The sequence below is a fragment of the Passer montanus genome, unplaced genomic scaffold (genome assembly GCF_014805655.1).
Source record: "Passer montanus isolate IOZ18808 unplaced genomic scaffold, ASM1480565v1 scaffold33, whole genome shotgun sequence".
NCBI lineage: Eukaryota > Metazoa > Chordata > Aves > Passeriformes > Passeridae > Passer > Passer montanus.
Genome location: NW_024368041.1, coordinates 4,061,746 through 4,088,803, shown reverse-complemented (window position 1 = coordinate 4,088,803; position 27,058 = coordinate 4,061,746). Strand labels below are relative to the sequence as shown.

Here is a 27,058-nt window from a genome sequence, read left to right as displayed (position 1 = left end):
CCAGGACAGAAATGACTCTGCACAAAGCCACTGATTCTCTTCCATGGAACTGCATGTCCAAAAACAGGAGAGGACAGATTTTGATGTGTGACCCAGGATGTAGGTCTTAGAATCAAATATCATCTTATATAAATAGAATCTTATATCATTTTGGAAAGTAAGTTTAAATGAAGACATATTTTGCTAATGGCATGAAAAGAAGTTCTAGAGAAAGAGTGTAGCTCTGACAGAAATTTTAGAAGGGATTTTATTTGCCAAAATACAAATGGCATCACCAGTAAAATCTCAAGGGTGCTGAAATCAGTACTGCTGCTGACCTCATTATAAACTCTTGAGCTTTCTGTAGCCTGGAATTTGTTTGGGGCAACTTGTGGAGAGGTGACTTTTCAAGTAGGACTAGATATCAGAAAAAACTTAACTGAAGCTACTGAGCCAGGTTTGAAAGACTTTAATGTAGAGCCTTTTAAAAACCCCTGCAGCCTGGGACACATGACTGCCAATTCAAGATCTGTGTTTCAACATGAAATGCTTGGGACTGCTGGTGGAGAAACGAGATCTGTTCTCTTTAGTAAAACTCCCCTATACTGCTAGCTGCAAATATGGGGCAGCAAGAAAGGACACCAAACAACCACAGCTCCAGCCACACAATAAAAATAAGCTGTTTTACATCTATAACATCTTTCCTGACACTCTGGAAGCTGATGAGAGAGCAAGGGACTGTTCCTCATGTGGAGTCTGAGATATAGATTTAAACAGATTACCAGACAGGTATAAAATATTGTCATGCATATTCAGAATATTTGCTTTATTACCAGAAAAAAACCTTTTATTTTTACTCTGATTCAACCTTCCAAAGTATTTTATTACATCCCATTCTTCTTCATAGGGAGGGTATGTCATTCTGAAATGACCTTTTTATGAATTCACATAACTGACAGGGAAGCTGCTCTATTTCTTTCTAAAACCAAGAAAAAGCAAATAAGTCAGGAACTAAAAACCAAGTTCAGAAATACAAAAAAAAAAATTTTACAGATTAAGTGTTGAATTACAACATTAAGAAAGGAAAATCAAACCCCTTCCTCAACTGATTTCAAAAAGAAAATCAGAAAGTATGAACACTAGAAAGCAAAACAAAAAGAAGAGAAAACAAACTATAAAAGTGAAGTGATTCCAATTATCTGGAACTGAAGGAAAAAGAATCTCAATTCCAGCACTTCTTGAGTCTAATAACACATTATACCCAGTTCAAAGTTCTCAGAGATCTCCCAATAAATATCAGCCCTATGCTTACCACCCATTAAAATCAGTGTGATTTAGCAACCTGTCTAAGCACTCTACAGCACTAGTACCACTATAATTAAAATATTTAAAGATCAATAAATACTAAAGAGGAAGGGATAAGTAAGCTAAGAAAAACATAGAAAATCCCAGTTCTAGTATATAATACTTGCAAAACAGTTTGGCATCTTGACTAACAGGAGGAAACCCAACAAAAGGAACATTAAAAAAAGGCAATTTACTCCTCAGGAATTTTCCAGTTTCCCTTTGCTGCTGCAGTTATGCCCTTCAGAATTATCTCTTTTTTAAGTGCTGGGTCTTCAAAGAGACTGCGGTGAAATAATTGGTTTGGATCTTTGCCCATTAAAAGCAATTTCATGTTGTCATAACTTCACAGGAATCAAATGAGTTACAACACCATAAAATCAGTGTAGCATAATTATTTGTTGCCATAGAAATAATTACAGCTGGACAACATTGCATAAGGGTTGTACAGAGACAATACTGGGCTAACAGAACTAATTTTATGAGCTCTGGGCTCTTTATCCAGCTCCCATGATTAGCAGCACAGAAGAAAGAGAACACACAAACAAAGCATTATTACTGTATCTATAAAAACAGGCAATTTATGTAATTGCCCTACCTTTTTATAGACAACACTGGGGTATTCTACAGAATAAACACCATATGACTATTCCAGGCTGCATGAAAAACCTTTGCTGCACTCATCTTCCTCGGCTTTTCTCTGGAACACCATCTTGGCAACAACCTGGAAACTCCCACGTGTGGGAGAATCACTCCTGAACTGCTGGCTGCCATCAAGGCATGGCTGAGGGCACCCTCTGCTAAATATGAATTCAGCTACAGAATAACATCAAAGCACAGAGTTCTTTTCTCCTTGAACTGCAGCTCCTCGATGTCCCTCATGTTCAGGAATGTAAGGGGAGGAGCACTCCCTTGTACAATGTTTGGCACCATCTCAACTCGTCCAGGACCAAGACCAGAGGGAACAGGGCAAAAACCCAAATGTTCATCAGGGTTCAGGTCTCTGTTAACCTGGAGATGAACAGGTGGCATGAAAGTTGGGTAATTTAGAGGGAAATATTCCAATGGAGCCAAAAAGAAGACACAAAAACATGTAAAACCATAATACATCACAGTATTATAAACTAGGGGGGAAAAATGCATTTACGTGCATACTTCAATACAATTTAATTGAAAATTAGAAGGCTATTCCTCCAATTAGATTATTCATCTGATGATACTATCGCATAAATCTTTGTATTAATAAAATGCCTTTCTTTTCTTGATTTGTAGAGGAAAAAAAAAAAACATTTTTTTATTGCCCAAATTCTACAGTAACTTCAGTGGAATTACTTCTAGACGTAAAGATATGCCAATGTTTAAATTCATAATAGTGAGTTCAAATGCATGTTTTGCTACAGGGTTTGGGGTTTTTTATAACAAGGTCAGAAAATCAAAGAATTCCCAGATTTCTCTGAAGTTCAATTTACATTAACATTTCCAAAAAACGGATCATGAATATGTAAATCTTGCTCAAATGAAACTGGAAAGTTATATTTCATAATGAACTTCTGCTGTAGACAGAAATCTAGTACTATGCTAACAACAACTTTCCAGAGTCTGACTAATAATGAAACAGAAGTCTCCCCAAGGAGACAAAGAAGAGGACTTATAGGCTTAACTGCACAAATGAAAATTAATTTTCTTTTACTGACTCCTAGACAGACTGTAAGTATCTTCAGCTGTTTTAGCAGGAGCAGAATAAGATTGACTAAATTTTGATATTTTTTTTACCTTTTCTTCATGTCAACTGTTTCTGCAGGTATCATTCTACATTCAATGCTAAATTCCCTTGTCTCTGTTTCATTACATAGCTAGAAAGCAAATTTAGATCATTGTCTTGGATTGCATACTAATTATACACCATTTAACAACCATTTAGTTTTAAATATATAAGCTAAGAGATTAATTGGCAATGCTGAACACAAGTGACATCTACTTCTACCAAATGCATAAAGCACAGGCATGGTGCAGGGCTCCCATCACACATCTCAACCCTCAGCAGCAGACAGAAGGATGTCCACCCTCCTGTGCCCATTGGCACAGAGAGATGGTCTCCAGAAAGGACAGAGGTGGCATAAATTATAAAATCCACCATATTAGGAAACATTTCTCTTACATAATGGGAGTAAAACACATGTAAAACATACATATTTTAGCTTACCCTTTGACCTTGAGCTCCATCTCTTCCTGGCGAACCTGAAGCTCCTGGGACACCCTAAGCATTATAAAAGGAGAGAAAATAATTAGCTCAAATGAACAGAATCCAATTAATTTTCGAGTGAAACCGTATGACATGTTTTGGATAAATGGAACTAGGAAGCTCAATAATGGGTGGCTCAATAATGGGTGGTAATGAATCTCATAGAAGAAATTCAGTAAAGATATTTCTGTGAAATGAGAGATAGGTAAACACACACCATTAAAATGCAGAGGGGTTGAGTCTACAGAGACACAATTTCAGCATTAAACAAGAAAGTAACCAACTCTTCAGGCCCAAGTGAATCAGCTGCTGCACACCAGCATACCCTGGATTCCTCCTCTTTCTAAAACCCTGTTCAAACTCACCCCAACAATACATTTCTCGGCAGTTTGTAAAATGTGCCCTAAACTCACAATGATGTCAATTCAACATTCAAACTTCGTAAGTGACAGGGTATACAACAGGAAATACCTGCAGGCCAGGAAAACCAAGATCTCCCTTCTCTCCCTTTTCACCTGGTGGCCCCTGCAAATAAACAATCACACATAGTAAACCAAATATATGGTTACTTTTCTATTTTTAAATAACTGCTCTTATAATTAAAGTATTCTTATTATTCTCTATGACAACATAATCAAGAATATACAGCTCCGGTAAGCCATTATATTTTTCATTAGTACTATATAGGCTGGGAAAAGGATGAAATTTCATTATAATATAGTAAATTTTGAAAAAAAACCAAACTAGCAGAAAGTAATATATGTATTACTACTTTTCTAGGCTTGTCTGTACCCATCTCCTGGAGACATGTACAAAACAAGATAAGTGCTACTGGTTCATTGTTCTAACAATGTTTATCTATGATGAAATTCTCTGAATTATTTCACAACAGCCTTACAAATCCAGGTCTAATCACTTCCTCTGAGGATAGATTTTATTATGTAATTAATATTATTGCTTAATTTTGGCAGAGAATATGGTGTTCTTTCTTGGGTACACCTTTCAAGTCAGAACTGATCTGCAATGAGCAGTACAGCCAGAAAAAGAGAAAATATGAACAATTTGGTCTAGTGCCATGTCACAACCCCCACTGCAATTTATTTTCACTTGACTCCAGGCTTGGATACTAGTACCCAGGTCATATTCAACCTGTAATCAAATACTTTCAGCTGACTAAAAATTCAGTTCAAAATAAAAAACCAGAAATTCTGGCATCAAACCCACATTTGATAGAGGTCAAACCCACATCTGTGATTTCACCTCAAGTACTGAAATTCAGATTCTGATCACAACAGCAAAAGCTATTTCAGTCTAGTCTAAGCCATTTGCTGTTTAAAAGATCACAGAAAAATGCCTATTGATTTTTTAAGTCTCACTGGAAGTCCTTGAATAGAAAGTCCACTGGGTCCTTGTGGTCCGGGAGGTCCCTGTGGCCCAGGAACACCAATTTCACCTCGAGGTCCATCTGGTCCCTAAAGTAGCACAGGACATAAGTTAAACTCTTATCATATGGACAAAGGCAGCTTCTGTTTGAAGAATTAAATACCAATAGATTCAAAAACATCTGAAATATGAGTTAACATGATTGAGCAGTTAGGGTTCAATTTAAAACTGTCTGGTTTCTTTATAAACACTAAAAAAAGAGGATGATTTATTCTGTGAAAGCAGCATTCTGAATTTGATGTCTTTCATCAAGGAACAAATAGGACAAGTAATTGTTTTGAAAAGAGCCACAGTAAATGCCAGTGACATTTCACTAGGCTTTTTCCTCAAAAACACCAGAGACAATCTGGAATTCATTTCAAGGTCTCCATGAAGAAATAAACCGAGAACCCATGCATCTGTCAAATTAGAGTGCTTTGAAAAGTACCTTTGGACCTGGATCACCACGATGACCTTTGGCACCTCTGACACCTGGACCACCCTGTAAAGCACAAGCACGGGACTCACTGAAAACCAAAACTCTCCAACAGAAATGAAATCCAGAGAAGCCCAAACAGATTCTTCCTTTTCCTGAATCAGTACTCAAGAATCAGTAAATATCCTTCCACTGGAGCAATTAAACTGGAACATACTGAAGTGTGGCCATACACAGGAACAGATTTAAACACAGATGTGACTACTTCTTAGAGCCAAGAATGCGCACTACGTAAGAATCAAAATTACACTGAAAGCTATGATATGGATGGAAATGTGGTCATGGTTCCCTTCCAGTTGCTGAAACCTCCTGCACATCTGTCTGTTCTCACCAAAATCACATTGTTAAAGGCTGAGTTTCCAGAAAGGCCAAAGGCATCCTGGCCTGGATCAGATACAGTGTGGCCAGCAGGACCAGGACAGGGATTGTCCCCTGTACTCAGCACTGGTGAGGCCACACCTCGAGAGCCGTGTCCAGTTCTGGGCCCCTCACTACAAGAAGGACATTGAGGGGCTGGAGTGTGTCCAGGGAAGGGCAACAGAGCTGGGGAAGGGTCTGGAGCACAGCTCAGGTGAGGAGCAGCTGAGGGAGCTGGGGGTGTTTAGCCTGGAGAAAAGGAGGCTCAGGGGAGACCTTGTCACTCTCTACAGCTCCCTGAAAGGAGGCTGCAGCCAGGTGGGATCGGTCTCTTCCCCCATGTAACAATGACAGGATGAGAGGAAGTGGCCTTAAGTTGAACTGTGGGAGGTTTCCATTAGATATTATGAAAAGTTTCTTCACAGAAAGGGTTGTCAAGCTTTAGAACAGGCTGCCCAGGGACATGGTCGAGTCACCAGCCCCAGAGGTGTTTAAAAAGCATGTACATGTGGCACTTGAGGACATGGTTTAGTGACAGACTTGGCAGTACTGGGTTAATGGCTGGACTCAATCATCTTGAAGGTCTTTTCCAACATAAACAGTTCTATAATTCTGTGATTCTAATGACTTAGGGATAGTTTTCAGCAAGGACAACTCCAGAGCCTACTAGACATACAACATGGTTTAATTTGGAGCTGTTCTTACTTAAAATGCTCTTTTGGACATTTTTCTCTCTTTTGCTTTCTTCAGGAATTCCTACATCTGCTCATCATTTATTAATCAACTTTTTCTTTTTTTATTAGTATCATCTGAGACACTGGAGTACCATATATCTGTGGATGGCTGCCATAAATGTGTTTTGCAACAACATCTACATGTGCTTTCTGTTCTAGGACAGCATAAATAACTTTTTTTAACATAAATTTCCCTCTTCCCCCATCTGAGTATATTGCCTAATCTCTTGGAATATGAGCTTTACAGGTATTCTGCCTATCATTGTACTCAGAAAGGACCTTGTACAACTAGACACCATGGCTGAATAGAACTCTTAGGGGCTACAATATGTGCTTACAAAAATAACAGCAGTTAAATTAAACAAGAATAGAATAGAAAATGTGATTATATGCAGTATCTATGAGACTTTAAATAGGAGAAATAACAGAAATGTCTGGAAATCCCAGAGTACCTTTGCTCTTCAATGAAGGTGTCATGACATGATCTTCACATGCATGAACACAGAACAATTTTCCACTACCTCTCCCAGCTCCCTCAGGCTTCTCTCTTCCGTCCCACATCTCTGTGGCCACAACTCATTGAACCACGGCCAGCTCTAACCCTAAAATCTCATCCCATGCTCTCCATGGAACCAAGTTCCAATTGCCAGTTGCAAAATTCCAGATACTCATATTTCTGCGTTCCAGTCTGCTGTTCTTTCTCCTTCCTCTGCCTTACTCCTAACTCTGAGATCAAAAAATTCCTCAGCACAATAACTGCAACTTTTTGACATAAACACAATCACATTTTTCCCCATTTTGTTCTCATAAATGCATTGCATTTTTACTAAGAATATATGCTTAGAAATAGCCTGATGCGGAGCCATTAAATGATGTGCTTTCAGATTCACGCTGAAGTTGGTACACTTGTCCACATTATGAACCCAGTAATCTTGCTTGGGAAAAGCACAACTTCCAGAAGAACATTTATTTAAGATGAAAACATCAGAAGAGGCCCCCTCACCTTTTTCATAAACTTGTTTTGGTGGTTATTCCCCAGCACTACTAAGCCTGTGTGATTAATTTCAATTTTTTCTTTTTGTGCTTCTTCTTTTTGTGGCCAATTCATATTATGCCTTCCCTTATTTTGAATAACTTCTTAGCAGCCAGTTCTTTTCTCCAGAAACAGGTCTTAATCTACTGTTATCAAGACACTTCCTCATTTCTTTTAGTAATCAAAACCTATGAAGCATTGAAAGCTTTTTTATTTTTGGCAATTAAACTTCTCCAATCCTTCAACAATTTTGTCTCCTTCCCCTTTGTCAGTTCTGTGACACTGCTTTCAAATGCAGGCATTAGTTTTCTATGTTATCTCATTTTTACTTTGTGTAGGGAACTTCAGACAGCAGGATTAAATTCTGCCAAAAATGAAGCCGTAAAAATAGCATCCCATGATGAAAATTGTCAGATCATCTTAACTCTAAACAACACTTTGTCTTACCTGAAGTGATGTATTTTCTAAAAAGTTTAAAATTCTTTCTAGAGCTACTGTCCCAAACAAAGGGAAGCATTTTATTTGGAGTGGTTTTAGCCTAATGTCTAAAACTGGCTACATGGTAGGATCCTGATCTCTTAAACAGAAGAATCCTTGGCTTGGAGAAAAGTCACATGACATTTTAATGACTTGGAGCTCTCCTGACCAGACATAGCACATATGACTTTCTGACTTTTGGTTGGCGCACAGATGAACACTGACTTCATTTTTTTTTTTTTTCCAGAGCTCTACCACCTAACTGTCTGACAAAAAAGCATCACTTACAACAGGCTGAGTTCTAGAATCACATATTTCCCTGCCTTGGCAGTGATGATTTTTCTGCTTGATTTTTAAGCTTCCTCTTGTCTGGCACTATGCTATTCAAAACACGGTTAATCCGAAATGTAATATATAGAAGTACATTATTTTACTACTGGGTTAAGCCTTAGCAATTCCTGATCCATATATCTTTTGAAATATAGTAATAGACATCCTTCCAGCCAAATAATTTTCAAACATTTTTCATTTTACTGTGAAATGTGGTCAAACTACTCAATTTAAGTGCCATTTTTTTGTGAATTATCCCATTTTTTACAGAACGGAAACTGGATGCTAAAATGTGGGAATTAAAACTTTAATCCATACTCATTTAATAACCTATATTCGAATAGGAGAACAGAATAATTTCTCCTTGTTTAAGATGCAGCTCTTAAGTGAACTTCCTCTTGAATTTCTTTCCAGCTTTTTGTACCAGAGCTTGAAGAACAGTTCTTGCAGAAAGAACACCCTCTGAGCTGTCAGGAGGATAATGTCTGCTAGGACCTATGATCTGAAGGCCTTCTGTGCAAGTCAATTTTGTTGTTAAACATGCATCTCATGTAATTTGTGTACTTTAACACCAAAAACATTTCCCTTCACTTCTTCCCTTTCTTTCATTTAACAACACACTCTTGGAGTATCCAGGACACAGTAGGAGCCAAGAAATATGCAGTTCAAACTTTTCACAAGAGAGCCTCATCTCAAACTCACTCAGCAAGCAGCTCTAAGATACCAATTATATTTATCTAGTTGTAACAGAAAAAAAACATGACCATTCAGCAAATTTCCCAGTCAGGATTCTTGTCAAACCAAATCAATAATGGACAACCACAGAGCCTTTCTAAATTGATAAAAAACAGCCTTGGGATGCAAAATTGAGTTCCCAAAATTTAGTGGGCCTGAATCTCCAGTGTTTGGGCTAATGCATTGTCTGAGTTTCCACAAGTCAGTAAAGAGAAAGGAGATTTATTCCATCTAAGATACTATACTGACACAGAGGGAAAGTTAAATAATTGTCTTCTACAAGAGACTATCTAGTTCCAGACAAGGAACTTAGACACACACTTACTTAACACCTGCACAGCAAACTCTTAATGAGTGCCATCAAAACAACACCACTAAGCATATGTAAAAGTTGTAACAGTGTACATTTCATCATTCACTGGAAAATTAAAAAAAAAAAAAAATCAACATTCCACAAAGGCAGATTATTTCATTATTTCTTCCCTTTATGGCTCTTAGATGCCTATCTACCTTTAAGAACTCTCTTACAGAAGAACCTGTACTTCCATTTCTATTTTCCAACAAATATTTTACTTAGGTAGGCCGAGTGCCATCAAAACAACACCACTAAGCATATGTAAAAGTGTATATTTCATCATTCACTGGAAAATTTAAAAAAAAAAATAATTTAATTCAACATTCCACAAAGGCAGATTATTTCATTATTTCTTCCCTTCATGGCTATTAGATGCCTATCTAAGAACTCTCAGAAGAACCTGTACTTCCAGTTCTACTTTCCAGCAAATATTTTACTTAGGTAGGCATTTTAAGACAGAAAAGTCTTCTTTCATCACATACTACACAAGTGGCATTGTCATGTTCCATATCTTTAATTGATAAGAATTCTGTAAACTGAGCATTTCCGAAATCTAAACTCCAAGCTATATTTAATACACACCTGCTAGAGTAGACAGGCAGAGGTGATTAAAAATTTGAAAATAAAAGGCACTACCTATGAGGTATCTAATGCTACAGACATGTAAAAGGGTTCCAGGTCTAAGGAATACCCCAACTGCTTCAGCATAATCCTTCCTTACATAATTCATAGCATCTTCATCAAAAACTGAATAGAATTTTATCTCTTTACCAACACTTGAAAGTGTAATTTAACCTTATTAGTTATACAATGGCAGTATATTCACAGTATTGAAATAAAGGTGGACTATTGTGTACAGTTCAGTACAAAGCTGAATAAAACCTTACCGGTGGTCCAGGAGGTCCCAGGGGACCCTTATTGGCTTCTGAACAGGAACAAGCATGAGGAAGGGCGGGGCAGTTTTCCTCATCTCTCTATGAAAAGGTTAAGATAGAAGAATGATGTACAGAACTTCAAATGCTAGGTATTTTATCAATCTAAGACACAGTACTCAAAAGCACCCACTTGATTTAGAAAAATATGTCCAATTGAATTTCAATAGTAAGCAAGTAATCCAAGCAGAGATGAGCTTTTTCGAAAACTTTTAAGCATCCATTTCCAATAAAACATTTGTCTCAACAAAGTAGAAAATAAAAGGTAAATTCTGCAGTTATTGAAAGAGGTTTCTTACCAAGCCAGGAAGTTCACAGCATTTGTCTCGATTGGCCCATGAGGTAGCACAAATGATGTCAAACATCTGTAACTGCAGCTGTTTCAAAACAAGGGTGATGTACAATATGACTGTTAAAGGTAAGATCAGTGCAAAATGGAGCCATCAGCAAGCAAACCCAACTTGATTCAAGCACTCAGATTAGACAAAGGCTTTTTGACTTTGAGCAGCAAGCCACAAATACCACACTGAAATGGTAAATCCACTGCTTCTACCAAATGTGTGTCCAAACAACTCATCTGAGCTATCAGACATTGCATGAATTGAGTAAAGCTGTTCAAGGTTAAATACTGCATGCATTTGTTGAATTTTCCCCCACTCCTTGCTTACATTCCTTATTTTGTCCAATGGTGTAGTTGAGTATCTTTTTATAGCAAAAAAGACATCAAGAGTCAGGCAAAAGAGAGTTTAGCTTCTCTGAATAATTCCTCTTGACCCTCTGGTCTGCTGTTCAGATTTTATCTGGGACAAGGTCTTCTGTAGGCTATTACTTATACTGGAGCTGAGCCACAAATAATATTTCTCATTTTTCCAGTTTAATTTTACTTTAGAATATGCCCTCTCTTACCCATATTATCCCCAGGCAATGATAGCTTAAGAATGGGGAAAAGCTTGCCCACCATGTGACAACATTGGGCAGAAAAGAAAATTCCCATCACGGGTCTGGGAACATGGTTTGGACAAGAATTTAATCTGCAAGAACACAGACATATGCTAAAAATAGTGGCTGCTAGATACTCAGAAACAATATAATAAAAAGGACTCAGTGGTAAAACCAATTATCTCCTTTACAGGCCTCGCTGAACAAAGGGGTCTAGAGAGATGCTTTCTTCTGTTACTATTTCTATTCTTTGTCCATGCCTTGTTTATGTGCATGCTGAATAGAGAATGGTATGGAACAGAACATCCCATTAAATTAACCCCACATGTTAAAAAATTCGAGGAACTGCTAGAGACAGAATGCTGGGTTTGTTCCCATTATTTTCAGTGGCATTATTTTAAGATCAGAACAGAGGAATGAATTTTAAAATTTTCTTATGACTGCATTGCTTCTAAAGCTGTTAAAATGAACTACATATGTGCACCTTTGGTTTTGCCTCCTTTTTTTTTCTTATAAAAGTAAAATATTATCTTTTAAATAAAGGCATACTTTCATATAAATAGACATTTTTCTCATCTGCCAGCACATTAGCAGGTTTGTAGATTTGCTATAGTACAGATGCAGACACAATGGGCTGGCACCATGCAAACCACCTCAGACAGCTGAAGTGCAGCATGAAGGCAGCATCTGCACTCTCAGTTTGGCTCCATGGAGACCCACCCTGAGTCCAGCAGGTCTCTGTCCATGCCTGTGTCAAATGGAAGCTGGCTCCACGTGGAGCCACTTAAGTCTCCCTCTTTGCTGCACACCCCAAAGCTCCTAATTCCAAGAGGCCCCACTAGTGCAGCAGCAGACAAAAGTTCAGGCACACACTGCTCTGGGACACAGGAATCTGGGCATTTGCAAGACTGCTGTTAACCAAATCAGACACCACAAAAATGGGGTGCAGCAACACCAGAGCCAGTTCTGTAGAGAGCACCTTAGGTTCAGAAGTTAAGTTGCATTGCCATTTCGTTCCATCATCCAGTCCATCCCCAGCTACTCTGTTATCCTGCTCAATGGCAGGATGAAAACATTTATACATAAAGGTGTGTACATGTATTTGTCTGGACTAGGAAATGTGGACATCCATAGGAATAAAGTATGTTGGTGTAAATTAAAATGCAAACAGACATTTTCTGAAATGCTGTATTCACCAACCAAATGCTGGATGACTCAGTAGCCTTTTGTAAAAACGTCATGTGGGTTGCTCTGACTCAAGCTAAAATCCAAAACAAAGCTTTCTTTGCTACTCTTAAACATTTATTCATAAGTCTATGCATTCATAGCGATTTTGCTTTCTAAATATTCAGCCCCACAAGCAGAATCAGTAAGGTGGAAAAGTCCTCATCTAACCAGGTTACAGCTCTGCAAATTTCTCAACAGACCATGTTAGACAATACCATTAACAGTACCTATACCACAAGGAAACGAGGTTCAAAGAGGAGGAAACATCAATAAAGACAAGGTCTGTGAATTGCAGATAACATTTTAAAATTGGACTTTTCATTAAATCCCACTGAAGGAATAGAAAACATTACTTGCTGCTGCAGGTCCCAGTCAGGTTTCATTGCTCTGGTGACAATTCAATCCTGAGATGGCTCATTCAGGAGTGTTAAAAGGGTTAGGCACCTTGAGCCTCATTTCCTTTTTGACCCATCCATCCATCTATCTATCTATCTATCTATCTATCTATCTATCTATCTATCTATCTATCTATCTATCCATCTCTGCCTGTTCATTTTACCATTGCACACTGTATATATTGATGGGAAAGAAAACTCTGGTGCAATTATATTTCCTCAAAATTGAAATGTCTGGCAAAACTCAAATGACTGCTCTGTATTGATTTATTTTAAAAATACACTAAAAACATTCCAAGAATGTTGAACTGTTCCATGTGAATACAATTAGAACATAACATCCACAATTTTGTTCCAAAGTAACTGCCTGCTTACTTTTATTTTATATAATAAGCATGTCTAAAACTAAGACATCTACTAATTTAGTAACTGTTCTGAGAACTTCTATCCTGCCTCCTTCTAGATTCCTTTGATGTCCTCCAAATTTTGGAGTAGGAAACCAACTCATTTGTCTGTCTCATTTAAATAGTCTTAAATGTGACTATTTAAAGAAGTACTGCTCAATATCAATAAATTGTGCAGAATGGAGATTCAGAGAATGGTATTTGGGTGCTTTCTTGATTTGTTTCTAATTTGGTATATATGGTAATACTAGAAGACAGCTTAATCCTACTAAAGAATTTTCATCTTCATCTACACATTGCTAATCTTACATCAGCTTTACAGTTCATTTGAACAAAATCAAATTTTTCAGTGAGTGGGCAGTCTGAATTTTTTTTTTTATAGATTCCTAGGTTCTAACAAAAGACACATTTTTTTCCACAAAGGCTTCTCTAATTCCAAGATTTCCTAAGTCTGCCTTTTTCTGTTTCTATTGGAATGTGACTACAAAGGTTTCTCTGTGTAATTGTCTTTCCAGGCTTCATATAATTATTATCCATCAATTTGGGCCCTAAAAGCTCTTTCTTTTCATACAGAGACATATTCTGAGGGCTTATTTTTTACTAAACAAGAGTATTTTCATACATTAACAAGTAAATACATATTTGAAACCTCATTCCTATTCAAGTCAATCCTTGGTTCAAGGTTCACATTCTCTGCTAAACTCATTCTAGGGTCAAGAAAGTTCAAGGAAAATTAGCAAACACTACTACGCACAAAAAAAGTCAAAACCCCCAAACAAAACAAAACAAAACTGAAAGACACTCATTGGTTGTCAAGCAGAAAGAATAATAAATCACTGCTTCTAGGAGAATAATTTCAGAGGAATGAATGAGCACTTAAACTGGGGGAGAAGGGAGACCTTTCTCACCTAAAATGTCTTATATTATAAAAGAGCTGGGTATACTAAGATGGGAGCTTTTGGGAACAGCCTGTGCCAAACCAGTTAAATTTTTTAGTGAACAGACAGTGAATTAAGGGGCAGACAAAGAATCAGAGAGAATAACAGACATGGGGAATAATTATGAAAAATTTTAGAAACAAAAATTTAAATAATTCCTGTCACATGAGTTATACATGATATTACTCTATGTAATTATTTCTGGAACACAAGTAATATCTGAATGTATCAACTGTGTTTACACATGTTTTAGAAATGAAATTACAACAATAATGATCTTACTATTTCATTTATTAAAATAATAAAAACCAGATTTTGTCCAAGTTGACAACTACTAGAGGCTTTTGCAGAATTTCTGAAATGCTGGGTCTTTACTATCTAAAATATGAATTCACTTGGCTTCAAGTTAAAACTAACTGCAAAGTTCCCAAAAATTTTGATTTTTAGGATATTTTAAGTGTTAGAAAGAGTTGTTCCTGTTCCACTCACCGGAGCAGAATTGTCTCTTGGTCCCCTGGATCTCACCATCCTCCCCAGCACTTCTATGCCATCAGAACTAATATTCCCTGCTGCATTAATGGTCTTCTCACCCACTTCCTTGCAGTCAATAATTATCTTGGCCGTGGTCTTGCTGATGACAACATGCAACTGAGCAAAAGAGAAGAGAAGATGCTTTAACATACAAAGGAGCATATGAGATAAATGTGCTCTGTCATTGGGAAAAAGGGGGGCATTTTTTGACATGTGCTCCTAACTCCATGTTTGCTAATGAAACTCAAAGAACACTCCAAAGCAAATAATCCAGATGACCTCTAGAGGTCCCTTCCAACCTGAATTATTCTATGATTGTAATCTGTTTAATGAATTTGGTTTATTTTTCTACTTCTGGAACATCTGCAAAGAAATTGGCAACTTACATAACTTATTCAATAAATAAATAATTTGTCCCAACAGAATATCTGCACAATGTTCATTTACCACTTAGATCCCACAGATCTTTTGATCTATGTGGTTATTCCTTGTACAGAGCATTGGATTTCACCATTATAGCCAGCCACTTGCAAAAGCCAAAACTAAGCAGTAAAATTTAGTTTGTAAATTATACATTGACAGCAAAAGCTGTCATAGTGAAGTTTTTACACTGAAAAAATCAAATCACATCAAATGCAGCACAGAAAGCAGAGCACAACAACTAAATTCTTTCCTTCTGCCTTGATCACACTGTTGTCCCTCACTGATGCAGCAGAGCCACTCCCAGTAGGGAGGACAAGTGTCCTGTCATGTGCAAAATCTCAAGGCTTGTTTGTTTGTTTTGTTTAGGAAAGATCCAAACAGCAGGAAAAACTCAATGACAAAATTACCCTCTGCAACAAATAGGTGCTACAATCCCAGCACTGCTTCACCTGCTTTCAGAAAGAATGTTAAAAGTTCTCAAATAACAAAAGAAAGTTCAACGTGGCATAGCTCTTAAAATATATTTTAAAATTAGAACTGATGAAAAAACAATTTTTTTTCTGGACATTTTATTTTGAGTGACACTGCCAATCCAAATCTTAAAAGGAAAATCTTATTTATTTCTAAATTACTTTTCAAGATATGTATTTTTTAATGAACTGTAAAACACAGGCAAAAAGTACGAGATGAAAATTTAACACGTCAGCTTCATGATAAAAAATATGATTTGTTTAATGTTAATCTAATACTGCAAAGAGATGTATGACAGTAAGGTAGGTGATGCAAAATACACTTTTTTGGCAGTAATTGACCTCATGAAACATGATTTAGAAACACAAAAAACTCACAAGTTTTATTCAGAGTGCTTTTTTTTCCCTATTGTCATTACTAACCTTATGAAAACTCCCATAAAATATCTTCCTTATTTCAGGACCTTCAAAAGTTACAGTTTGAAAATCTCCTTTGTAGTCATAGTTAAAGAAAGTCAGAGTTTTTCCACCATCTGTGTGAGATCAAAATTAAGGGCTCTGTGTTAAAGTCCTGATACAATATTTGAAAGAGTCAGTTTGCATTTAACAAAGCAGACCAAAGATGACGCCTCAAATGTTAGTAAAACACATTCATAAACAACAAACTGACCTGGAAGTAGCAAGTTATATCAGAGAAATATATATATCAAATTGACAGGAAAGATGGACCAGCAGCTCTGAGTCTGCCTCACCCATGCCTACCTGGTTCTACTGTTTCATTTGCTCTCTGTGAGAGCTGGACAAGAAAAACCCTTCCTCAAGCTGGCTAAATACCTAATTCCCACCTACTTCAAGGTGACAATTTGGCAGCTATCAAGAACAGGTATCACAGTAGCTTCATCTTCTCAACAGTAAAACCTCATAAATTATAATCCCTGTTTCACAACTGTGAAAGTAAAACCAAGCAGAAATGAAAAGCCATCAAGAGCTCATGTCTGTGGTTCTAACTCTGCTTTTCACCAGACTGCATTTCCTCTACACATGCTCCCAGAACCACTGGCTTATATCAAGACAGATTTGATCAGCATCAGATTCAAAGCACTGGAAATCTTAAAAGCAGATGAGTACCTCACATCACATTAAATTGCATCTAGTATAGATTCTCGGAATCCAGTTCAAAGCAGTTGACTCAAAGTTTGACTCTAACTCCAAATTAAACTCAGTTAAACTCAATCTAAAAACCATGCATTAGATTAAAAAAAAACCCTGCCAGATTCAGGTGGTTGTTCTGGTAGCAGATTGAAGCACTGGCAATAATAAAACTAGACACAGAATTAATCATTTGTACAGTTAAAATCACTGATAAAACACAAAGCACATACTGTCTAAAATAACTCCAACCAGTGGTTCATATGCTTCGTTTAAAATCTCCCACAGAGCAAAGGGCTCCTGCGGAGTGTCCGGCAGTATCCGAAAGAGAAACGTGATGGTGTAATCAGAAGGGAGACCTTCAGGATGCAAATACCTGTAAGAGAAATAACGTCTTTGAAACTGAAACAACATCAAATCTGCTGATTTACTCATCAGAATTTCACTCAACATGCTTTCTATTACTCTGTATATTGACTGATAAATCAAGACTGAGAAGCGATATAAGAGTCTATAAAATCTACTCAATTTGATAACTCTGAAAGTATGCTTGTGAAGAAAGTAGAAGTTATTGTCTCCCTTGAAATTTACAAAATTGACCTTAAAATTTAACTTTTTTTTTTTTAATTTATTTGAAGATCAAATCAGAGGTCAGGAAGTAAAGCTGAAATTAATTCTATTCAAAGTTTTTAAAAAACAATAGCCAGTCTCAAGACCTTAGAAATTGTCTGATTTAGGAGACAATGGAAATTGCTTGGAAGACCAGTCTCAATAGATATGTCTTTTGTCATTAAACCATTAGAAATTGATTAAAATTAGGAGTGGCAGACTGTTATAGGAAGCTTAATAAAATATAGGGAATAAAGTTTATACATTTTAAAGCCAATATAAAACAAAGTGAAGTCAGAACAGATCACATACTGAAAAACAAACTGGCTTCCTAGAATTTATGCAAAAGAGAGAGGAAGTTTATGATATAAAAGAAGTACTTTATGTTATATAATTCCCAAAATTTCCTTATTTCTTACTTCAAGTTGAATTTAATGTTTTGTTGTCAAATCCCAAGGTGAAGCTTTTGGACAAAAGTCTTTGAGACAACTGACTGTATGCTAAATGTTAATTAGTCTGATCATTTAAAACCATAGTAATAGGATCTGAAAGAAGTCTCAAGAGTTATTCAAACAATTTATTTTTCCCAAATATGAACCATTCCTTTTTAAGTGTTTCTGGCACATAGTATGAATCATGCTGAAAAGAGATTTAACACAATATATCATCAATATATTTTGCACAGTTTCAGTAGATTATCAGATGTGATGTTACACTGCCCATTTCCCATAGAGAAAGAGGGGGAACTCAAGAGATAAAAGAAAAAAGCCTTTACAGTGTGTCCATTGTACAGAATGAAAGCCAATTCAATAAGCAGGGTGGGTTAAATGCAAGATTTGGGGATTCAGAACTCAAAAAGGAGAATAAAATTAATGGCTTTCAGTGCACAGATGAAGTGACAAAGCCAAGTGGTATTTTTCAGACATACCTGTGGATCATCAAGAGAAAGATGCTCTCTGAACCATGAAAAGGAGTAAAAGTCTAATGAAGCAGTAAGACTGGGCTGGGGTGGCAGCTAGAGGACAGCATATAAAGGCAGCAGATCAAATCAGAAAGAAGCAGAAAGGGAAGAAAGTGAGAAATGTTAATCCCTCAACGTTTCAGTTCATCATGGCCCAGGAAGAAACAAAACAAGGAGAATGTGAAGCAGCACCAAGAAGTACAGCTCCAACTGGGACACAACAGGAAAATCACACACTCTAATGATAGCTAATATCCAATTTCCCACTGTTTTTCTTCCTTATCTTAGCTAAAGAATATTTTTCATTAACCATCCCACGTGTAATCCATCAGAGCCACTGCTTCTCTATGGTGCTACTTAAAATGGAGTGGGGGTCTGGACTGAGAGGAACCCAAGACAACACAGACACTGCTTATACAAGAAACAGGGTTTCCATCACTTCCTCTCTGAGGAATGACTGTAAAGTTTAGTCAGGGGATTCTCCATGGCCTCCTCCATAGCCCTCCCAAGACACAGTCCTTGTGACTGGAAGATGCCCTGCCTCCCAGGAAGGCACTGGATGGGGTTCACACAAAGTCACTTCAACACAAGGTTTTAATCTTCCTTTGTAACCAATGCCTGGACACAGACTGCCGTAGAAGTGACAGGACTGCTGGAGCAGGTTCTCATTCTGACCCTTGCTTCAAGGACATGCTGAACTCTGAGACTTCAACCTGCATTCCAGAGGCACCCTTCACAAAGTGCTGCAGACTGGAATCTGCCCAGACATGGGCCTGCATGAAATTGCCAGGTGTTACACAGGCACAAACCTGAAACAAGCTTGTGGGAAAACCAAAATAGCCAGTGGGCTTACCTACTTTTACCTACAATTATTATTTTTGAATTAAACTGATTGAAGGGTCAGAGCACCAAACAGTTTTCCTACTCATCAGTGTATATATCAGATATACACTAGCACCTCTGCTTTTCTGACTTAAAAATACTAGTTCCTGAAATGAATAATTGCCTGCACTAGAAATTATTTTCATGTGTTTTTTGAGTATTTATATGTGAATACATACTTGGTAGGCTGGGAAACCAGAGCATCCTTGTGCAATCTGTAACATGGGAAAACATTAAATGTACCAGGTTCCATGGAAACCCCTTCCACAGCTGAAAACTCCTTTTCAACCAAACCAAACATTTCCATCATTTTAAATCCTGGAAGATATCAAAAGGCATATTTTATTAATTTAAATTAATACTGCATCAGAGGATACATAAAAAGAAAATGCCAATTGTATCTTAAGAGTTTTATTGCCTGTTAACATGAAGGGAAATATATTGCCTAGTACTGTGAAAATAATGTAATGAAAATATTCCATAAATTATCAACAAAAATGAACACAAAAATACTGTACCTGCAAAATTATTGCCATCTTTAACTACCAGTGGGCAGGCTGTAAAGGAAAAAAGATATATTTAAGAATACAAGAGATGTCCCACTGAGTCAGAACAATCATGCACTTAAACTTAGCACTCTACCCCCAAAAGCAGCAAAAGGAGAGGTTGGGTAGGAAGGACAGGCAAACCTGGGCATTTTCTGCTCCATTCTGTCAATGCTTCTCAGGATCCCCAAGGGTTGTAGCAAAGATATTAAGGGTTGCTCCCTGTGTGCTCCATATAATATATTTTTATGGATTTCTTGTCCATTAATTTGTCTAATCCTCCCTATAAACCCGCCTTCATTACCTCTTCAGCAATTTCAAATTTGTTGAAAAACAGCAACAAATTCATTGCCTGTTGCATAAAATAAAGCGTGTCTCATATTGGGATTTAACCAAGTGTTCCCTAATTCTTTGTTAGCTTCTCCAGCCTAACCCATTCAAGTTCAAGTACTGCAGCTGACATTCTCTGTACCTTTTCAAATTCCACAATCATTTCCATGAGCAAGAGAGACCAAAATAAACCTTAAGATGTGTGCTCACATTTTAAATAACTGCAAATCTCCTTGATACATTTCTTTAGGCAGAGAAGAAAGGTCACTGATCTATTTCAGGAAAGGTGCCCTGGGAAACCAACAAGCCTAAAGCAGCATATCAACCAAAAATGGCACCCCAGGATACTCACATTTGAAGGCCACTTTTAGAAAACAAGCACAAGTGACCAATAAATGATACTGTTGAGAATTGTCAATGTTTAACATTCTCTCTACCATTGAAAGTAGAGCTCATGGGCACAATCTCAGAACTGGTGGCTCACAAGTAATATCATTTTAGCTTACCAGCTCTGACAATTCAGTCTCCTGATAACTCACAGCCCTGTGCACAAGGACTCCTTCCAATCACAAACAGGTCTCATCAGCTACACAGTGCCTGCTTCCTGGCTTATACACAAGGAAATATATTATGGGCACACACCTAAAAGCATGTGAATTATTGATCAATAATCATTAAGTGTTGCTCGGAATGTCTATTCCTTAATTTTCATAAAGAGAAGTGTGGCTTTCTCACAGATTTCAGAATTTGAGTATGTTTTATGCTTTTGCTTAGGCTACAACTCGTTTACTTTCATAACAAAAGCATCAATGATTGGATCTCTATTAATACATTAACCATGTGATTTGAATAATAATGAATGTAGCTAGCAGTACTCTTACAGAGGGTTAAAGTAGCCTAGAAAATAAAATATAATTATCTTTTATGATTCTAAAATGTCAACAACATCTGAAATGAGTTTTTGACAACCTGTGGTTGTATTTTGGCTTTATAGAAACAATCATTAATTATTTTGAAGTCACAAAACCTTCATTTCCATAATCTTCTGTAGAAATAACATTAGAATTATAAAGCCAACAGTAAATTATATTAAAAAGATCAAGAATTTGTCTTAATAGAAAATTAACAGTTACAATCTCCCCAGTATTCAGCAGTTATTTTAGAAACAAGCATAAATCAAAATTACTAACTTGCTGATGCAGTTTCACAAACAAAAGTGATCAGCTCATCTTCAATCTTTGTAAAGGCATCAAAGTCATCCACGAAGAAGACATGTCTTTCACTGGGCTTGCTGCCAATATTAACTAACTCTGAATAGTCAGCATCAGCCACTCCAATAGCAAAAAAAGTAAAACCTGTAAAACAAAAATAACACTCCTGTGAGTCATTCATTTTGAGAGTGGAAATACAATATGAACACAACTGTATTTGCACTGACTCCTTTCCTGATTAAACACCAACTTGGATATTTAATTATTACCCTATAGCATGAGAAAATTCACTTATGTAATCTAAAATAAAAGTAAAATATTCTCTGTGAAATATTTCTTCTAGCTATTTATGCTTAATTAGTTGAAGTTAAACCTTAAGCGTTTTCTTGAAGATATATGACTACTCAGTAGTTTAAAGTTTTAGCATATGTTTAAATACTTTTTAAATTTAATGCTATACTGTATTACACAAAAATATTCATGTATCAAGTACAGAATAAATACAAAGTAGAGAAATTAATTTCCTGCAGGTTCTTTACAGATTTTTTCTGTGCCATGTGTTAGTACATATATTATTTCAAGGCACTGCTGCCTCATGAGTGAACACTGAAATAAATGCATCCTCATTTCATCAGCAATTTAACTGCACTGGCTGCATCTGTTCTATATATTTAGCATGAATATTTTTCAAAATATGAGCCTGACTTAAAGGATTCAAATTTAAATCAAATGGAAAGTGTACCCTACATGTTTCAGGAATAACAAAAGAGCCATAAGTTTTTCAACATTTTCCGTTTCATAAGAGATGAAGGAAAAAACCTCTCTACATCAGGCTGAATATGGTAAATGGATATACTGTTCTAGCATGGCTCAGTCACAAATTTATGCCAGTCAAGCAATATTATCTTTAAGTTTGAATGAGGACCAGGGGCACTCATAACCTTCTGCAGAGCTTTAAGCATAACCAAACTGTGACTTAATACATTATACCAATATCTTCTTGTCTCACCAAGCTCAGCACCTCTTTGTGCCAGCCTCCACCACAGATGCCCATCAGTGCCTGCTCCAGCCTATCTGCCCCTCACTGTGCAGCACACTCCAGGGGAAATGGGAGAGGGGAGGTCGTGTGCCACGTCCCAGCAGCTGAACCCTCACAGAGTGCCATCCTCTCTGGAGGCACTTCCCAGGCCAGGAGCTCATAATGCAGCTGCAAAACTTACCTGAGAGATTCATATTTTCTGCTCAGCTTAGACACGAACTCCAATTTATTCACAAACACGTAGTTTTCTTAACTGCTACTTAAAACAGGTCATGCAAGCCCACTATTTTGTCATATGCTTTATTGATGAAGCTCATTTTTGTTGCTAGATGCTGAATGCTACATTCAGCATCTAGCAACAAAACAAGGAGGCAGCCAAGCTGGACAATTACATTTGGTTTCAGAAATCAGTGATCTACACTGGGGACTTCATAGCTGTCAAAGCTAAAAGCAAATAAAAGGCACACATGTAATTTCTCTTCAGGTCACATTAAAAGGAAGATAGTTTTTTTTCTTCCATCCTTTGGCAGCACATTGTGCCCTTTCAGTTTTGGTACAAATTTCTACAACAATTAATCCACTTCTTACACTCAGACTCACAACATGGTTTGGCTGCTTAAAGCTCTAAAACTGAAGCTTTAAAAAAATTCCTAGAGGTAATTAGTGCATCATGAGAGCAGGTCAGAAACAGTATAAGAATTTTCAATGGACCTTTTGTGTAGAAAACAAAATAGCTCAATTAGCTCACAACCACAAGACTACACTTTATAGATGATAATCCAGATTCTCAGGATCATATTCCCCAACTTCTTCATTCTGGGAACAATTCCATTATCTACTACAGTATTTTAGCACTGCTGCCAAAATAAAAAATAATTTCATTAATCACCAAAAATATCCAGAAATATCTAATCATATCCTAGTGATAGCCTGTGTTTCTCAGCAATTGCTGTTTTCTTTAAAACTGAAAATCTGGAGCAAAGGCTATCCTTACTTCATGCCCACACTTTTTTAGATGCAATTAATGAGAAAAAAGAACATGTGAGGTTTTTTTTTTTAAAGCCACACAATTTACCATCTAGTTGCATTTCTCTGGAGACTTTGTTCACATCATCCTGTGATCGCCCATCAGTGATGACAACCAAAACCTTTGGGATGCCCCTTCTCATGCCTGCCTCTCCTGTAAATAAGGCTTCTCGTGCATGCTTAATGGCTTTGCCTGTAACACAAAAATTGACAATGACTGTGATATAAATCTGATTTCTATTGGCTTCTCATATAACATGTTACAATATATAAAAAGAGAAATCTGTTGTGTCCTGAGCAGTCTGTCAATTTGTTCATTCTGTATTTGTTACAATCAAGATTTAGAAAAGTTTGATTTTGACTGTAATGTTTCAAGTTCTGATGGCTTCAGCCCTCCATTTTTCAATCCAGAAGGGGAGGATCACGAACATGATTTGTGTGGGTGTCCTGGGTTCAGCTGGGACAATTAATTTCCCTCTTTATTGCTAGTACAGTGCGGACTCCATATGAGGCTAATGTTGATAATGATGTTTTGGTTGTTGCTAAGCTGTGCTTACCCTGAGTCAAGGACTTTTCATTGTATTTTACTTTATTTCAATCATGAAACTGTTGTCTGAGCCCACAGGCTTGACCCTTTTCTGGTTCTCCTCCCCATCCCACCAGGGCTAGGGGTGGGCAGTGAGTGAGCAGTGTGTGGTGTTTAGCTGCTGGCTGGGTTAAAGATAACAAAACTTTCCTTTCTGGATTGTAGGGCACTGTCTACACTAACAACTGAGAATGTCATTGTAGCAAATGGAAAATTATTTTGATAATGCTGCAACTGGATGCAATGCAACAGCTGCAAGAAATTTCTGTGAAGTCTGAAAATAATAAAACATACGGTTTCCAACTAAAACAGATTTTAACCCTTTCAACCCTCATCTATAATTTCTTTAGATCAGACAGCTATTTTAAGGGATTAATTGAAATGAAACCTTAACAAACATCTTCCCCCATCCCAATCTTAAACATCCCACAGAGGTTTAACTGTCCTGGTTTATACCCAAACAGACAATTCACTCTCTCCAGTTTTCTACATGCTCTGCAAGCTCCCTCCCACCCTCTCCCCTTTATCAGCTTTCTGCTCACTTGCCAAGCTGATTTCATATCAGTCTCCATTCCACCTTCCACTACCCCCAAATTAATTTGCTTTAGCCCTCCTGCTCCTCTCCCTGATCCTCGTTATCACTGTTGGTCAGTGGAGTGAATATGCAGCAGTAGGAGATGAAGTGTGTAAACTACAGATTACAAAGACTTTCGAATTTCAGAGCCTGACCCTTCATCTCCAGTGTGGAGACAGCATGTTATTACTGGTTTTGCAGTGATTAATTAAACCATTTAGCAAATGGGAAAGAAATACTGCTTAGAGAAGCAGGGAAAAAATCTGCATTACAATCTCACCCTTTCTCACCTGTTTTTGTATTTCCTCCTTTGTAGGCTATTTGCTGAATAGCTTCAAGAAGAGTCTCTTTTGTTTTGTATGCATTCAATTTAAATTCTGTCCTGGGATCATCGCTAAACTGAATTATTGCCACCTGTGCACATAGAAGATTACAAATATTAATTACAAAAGCACCACCCACTGTGGAAGTAAAAAGTAAATCCGATCACTTGAAACAAGAATTTATCTTGTAACTTTGCTTCATCTTTAAATTGAAGCCAGACTTTTTTCTCTCTAAGACAGCTTTCAGTAAATAAAGATCAATTTTACTCTGTGCAACCTTGGCAACCATCTAACACTTTCTGGTTTCATTTTGCAGCAAAGAGGATGAGAGCAGTAATACCCACTTTGGCAGAAGCACTCTCAGTCGAGCCTAAAAGCAAAATCCTGGCCACAGCTGCTCACGTGTGTACAGTTATTCATACTCAGAGCTGCTGGGACTTAATTCAGTCTCCATGAATTAATAACTGCACATAAGTAACTTAAGCTAGGGAGCAAGAAAGAAGCAAGAAATAGAAAGATTCGGGAATATATTTTGAAATATTGGCTCTGTCCAATATGACACTACTGAGTTAAGACCCTGTATTACAATACTGTACACTAAGCCCCTACAACCCACAAAGCATATATTGATCTTCATATTCCATAAGTGGTGCCCCTGATTCAAAAGGAGCTATTGTGTTTAAACTTGTGACAAAGTTTCTGAAGCACCATAAACTATATTCTGGAAAAATAGCTGTATAGCAAGAAACAGAAAAAGCTAAGTATTCTTCAGGGCTTGGACTAGTCAAAATTAATTCCCAATGAGATCCCAAACCACATATTATACAGGTAACACTTAAACCAGTAACATATTTGCCACTAATATGTTCTGGAGCACCTCTCTAAACAAATACATAAATGGAATAATCATTGCAAATTTTATTTCAAGCACTGTAGATTCTGTAGAGTGTGATTCACAATAACAGAACCTTTGATTTTCCTTATCAATGCCATTTTTATCTTCTTTATAAATAAACACTACAGTGAATACCAAAAGCATTAATAAACTTAAATGTCATTAGAATTAGAGGAGACTGAAATTATACTGAGCCCTCATGCTACCAAAATTTATATTGTGAATTTTAACATATGGTGTGCATAAAAAGATATTGAAAAAATATACTGACCTAGAGCAGTTTATATTTTCACTGAACTGTGAAATGATGTCAGTTACTTCTTGATTCAATGCACTTCTGGTCTAGTCTAAAATACCCTGTCAAGTCCATGCACCCTCCCTCTCTGTACATGTTGATTACCTGTGTTCCCTCAGGACCAATCTTATCCAAAGCTCCAACAGTGCTATAAAGGAAGTTAATTATCTTATTGAAATTGTCATCTCCAATACTCCATGACCCATCCACCAGGAAGGCCAGATCAGCTTTGGCTGCTTTGCACACTGAGGAAGAAAGTAAGAATTTGGGAATTAGAGCAATGCTTCAACTCCTCATGAAACCTCAAAAATTACTTAAGAAAATGCAACCATCATGAAAAGCCCTTGTTTAATGTTAGCTAATACATGTTAGCTGAATGTTAGCTTCAGTCAACAGACCTGCTGGCATTGACTTCAGTGCAGGTGCAGAACCAGCTGAGCTCTGCAAGGGAGAATTGTCTGCACCAACAAATCCAATCACACAGCACACTTCAATGGTTTTTTAAAGTCTGGCCTATAATTTCTATTTTTATTTAAGTTTTTAAGTAAAGTCACACATGAACTAATACAATGCCAGACCCCTAGCACGACACAGTAGGCAAGGTGACAGAATTTCAACTGTGGAGGTTCCCACTGGAAAATATTCCAATCATAAAGTTACCCTAAGGTCTGCAGTGTGTAATACACTTCAATTGCACTGTGCAGGAGCAATGCAGGTTTCACCCAGCCCATCTGATTCCAGCACATTCTTGTGCAAAATGTACTGCAAGAGCTGTACATTTTCTCACACAGATTGCTCACTCTTTCATGGGAACCTTCAACAATTCACAGAAATCCAAGTCTATTGCTTGGGGTCAGAAGCAAACTGTCT

The 27,058-nt window shown here is 37.2% G+C and overlaps 1 protein-coding gene across 1 annotated transcript in view; it reads right to left on the bottom strand.

The window, feature by feature from the left end:
- The window catches only part of COL14A1 (collagen type XIV alpha 1 chain), a 116,149-nt gene that overhangs the window by 18,444 nt on the left and 70,647 nt on the right, over nt 1-27,058 (bottom strand). Inside the window, exons 27-41 of the mRNA XM_039715386.1 lie at nt 26,294-26,433; nt 24,966-25,089; nt 23,565-23,708; nt 21,430-21,594; nt 19,883-19,921; nt 19,544-19,682; nt 17,146-17,288; nt 16,187-16,296; nt 14,829-14,987; nt 10,736-10,813; nt 10,392-10,478; nt 5,436-5,489; nt 4,942-5,037; nt 4,037-4,090; nt 3,527-3,580 (exon numbers count right to left, since the gene is read on the bottom strand). Of these exons, the coding sequence (XP_039571320.1) occupies nt 3,527-3,580; nt 4,037-4,090; nt 4,942-5,037; nt 5,436-5,489; nt 10,392-10,478; nt 10,736-10,813; nt 14,829-14,987; nt 16,187-16,296; nt 17,146-17,288; nt 19,544-19,682; nt 19,883-19,921; nt 21,430-21,594; nt 23,565-23,708; nt 24,966-25,089; nt 26,294-26,433 (1,586 nt within the window). The remainder of the gene's footprint in view (nt 1-3,526; nt 3,581-4,036; nt 4,091-4,941; nt 5,038-5,435; nt 5,490-10,391; nt 10,479-10,735; nt 10,814-14,828; nt 14,988-16,186; nt 16,297-17,145; nt 17,289-19,543; nt 19,683-19,882; nt 19,922-21,429; nt 21,595-23,564; nt 23,709-24,965; nt 25,090-26,293; nt 26,434-27,058) is intronic.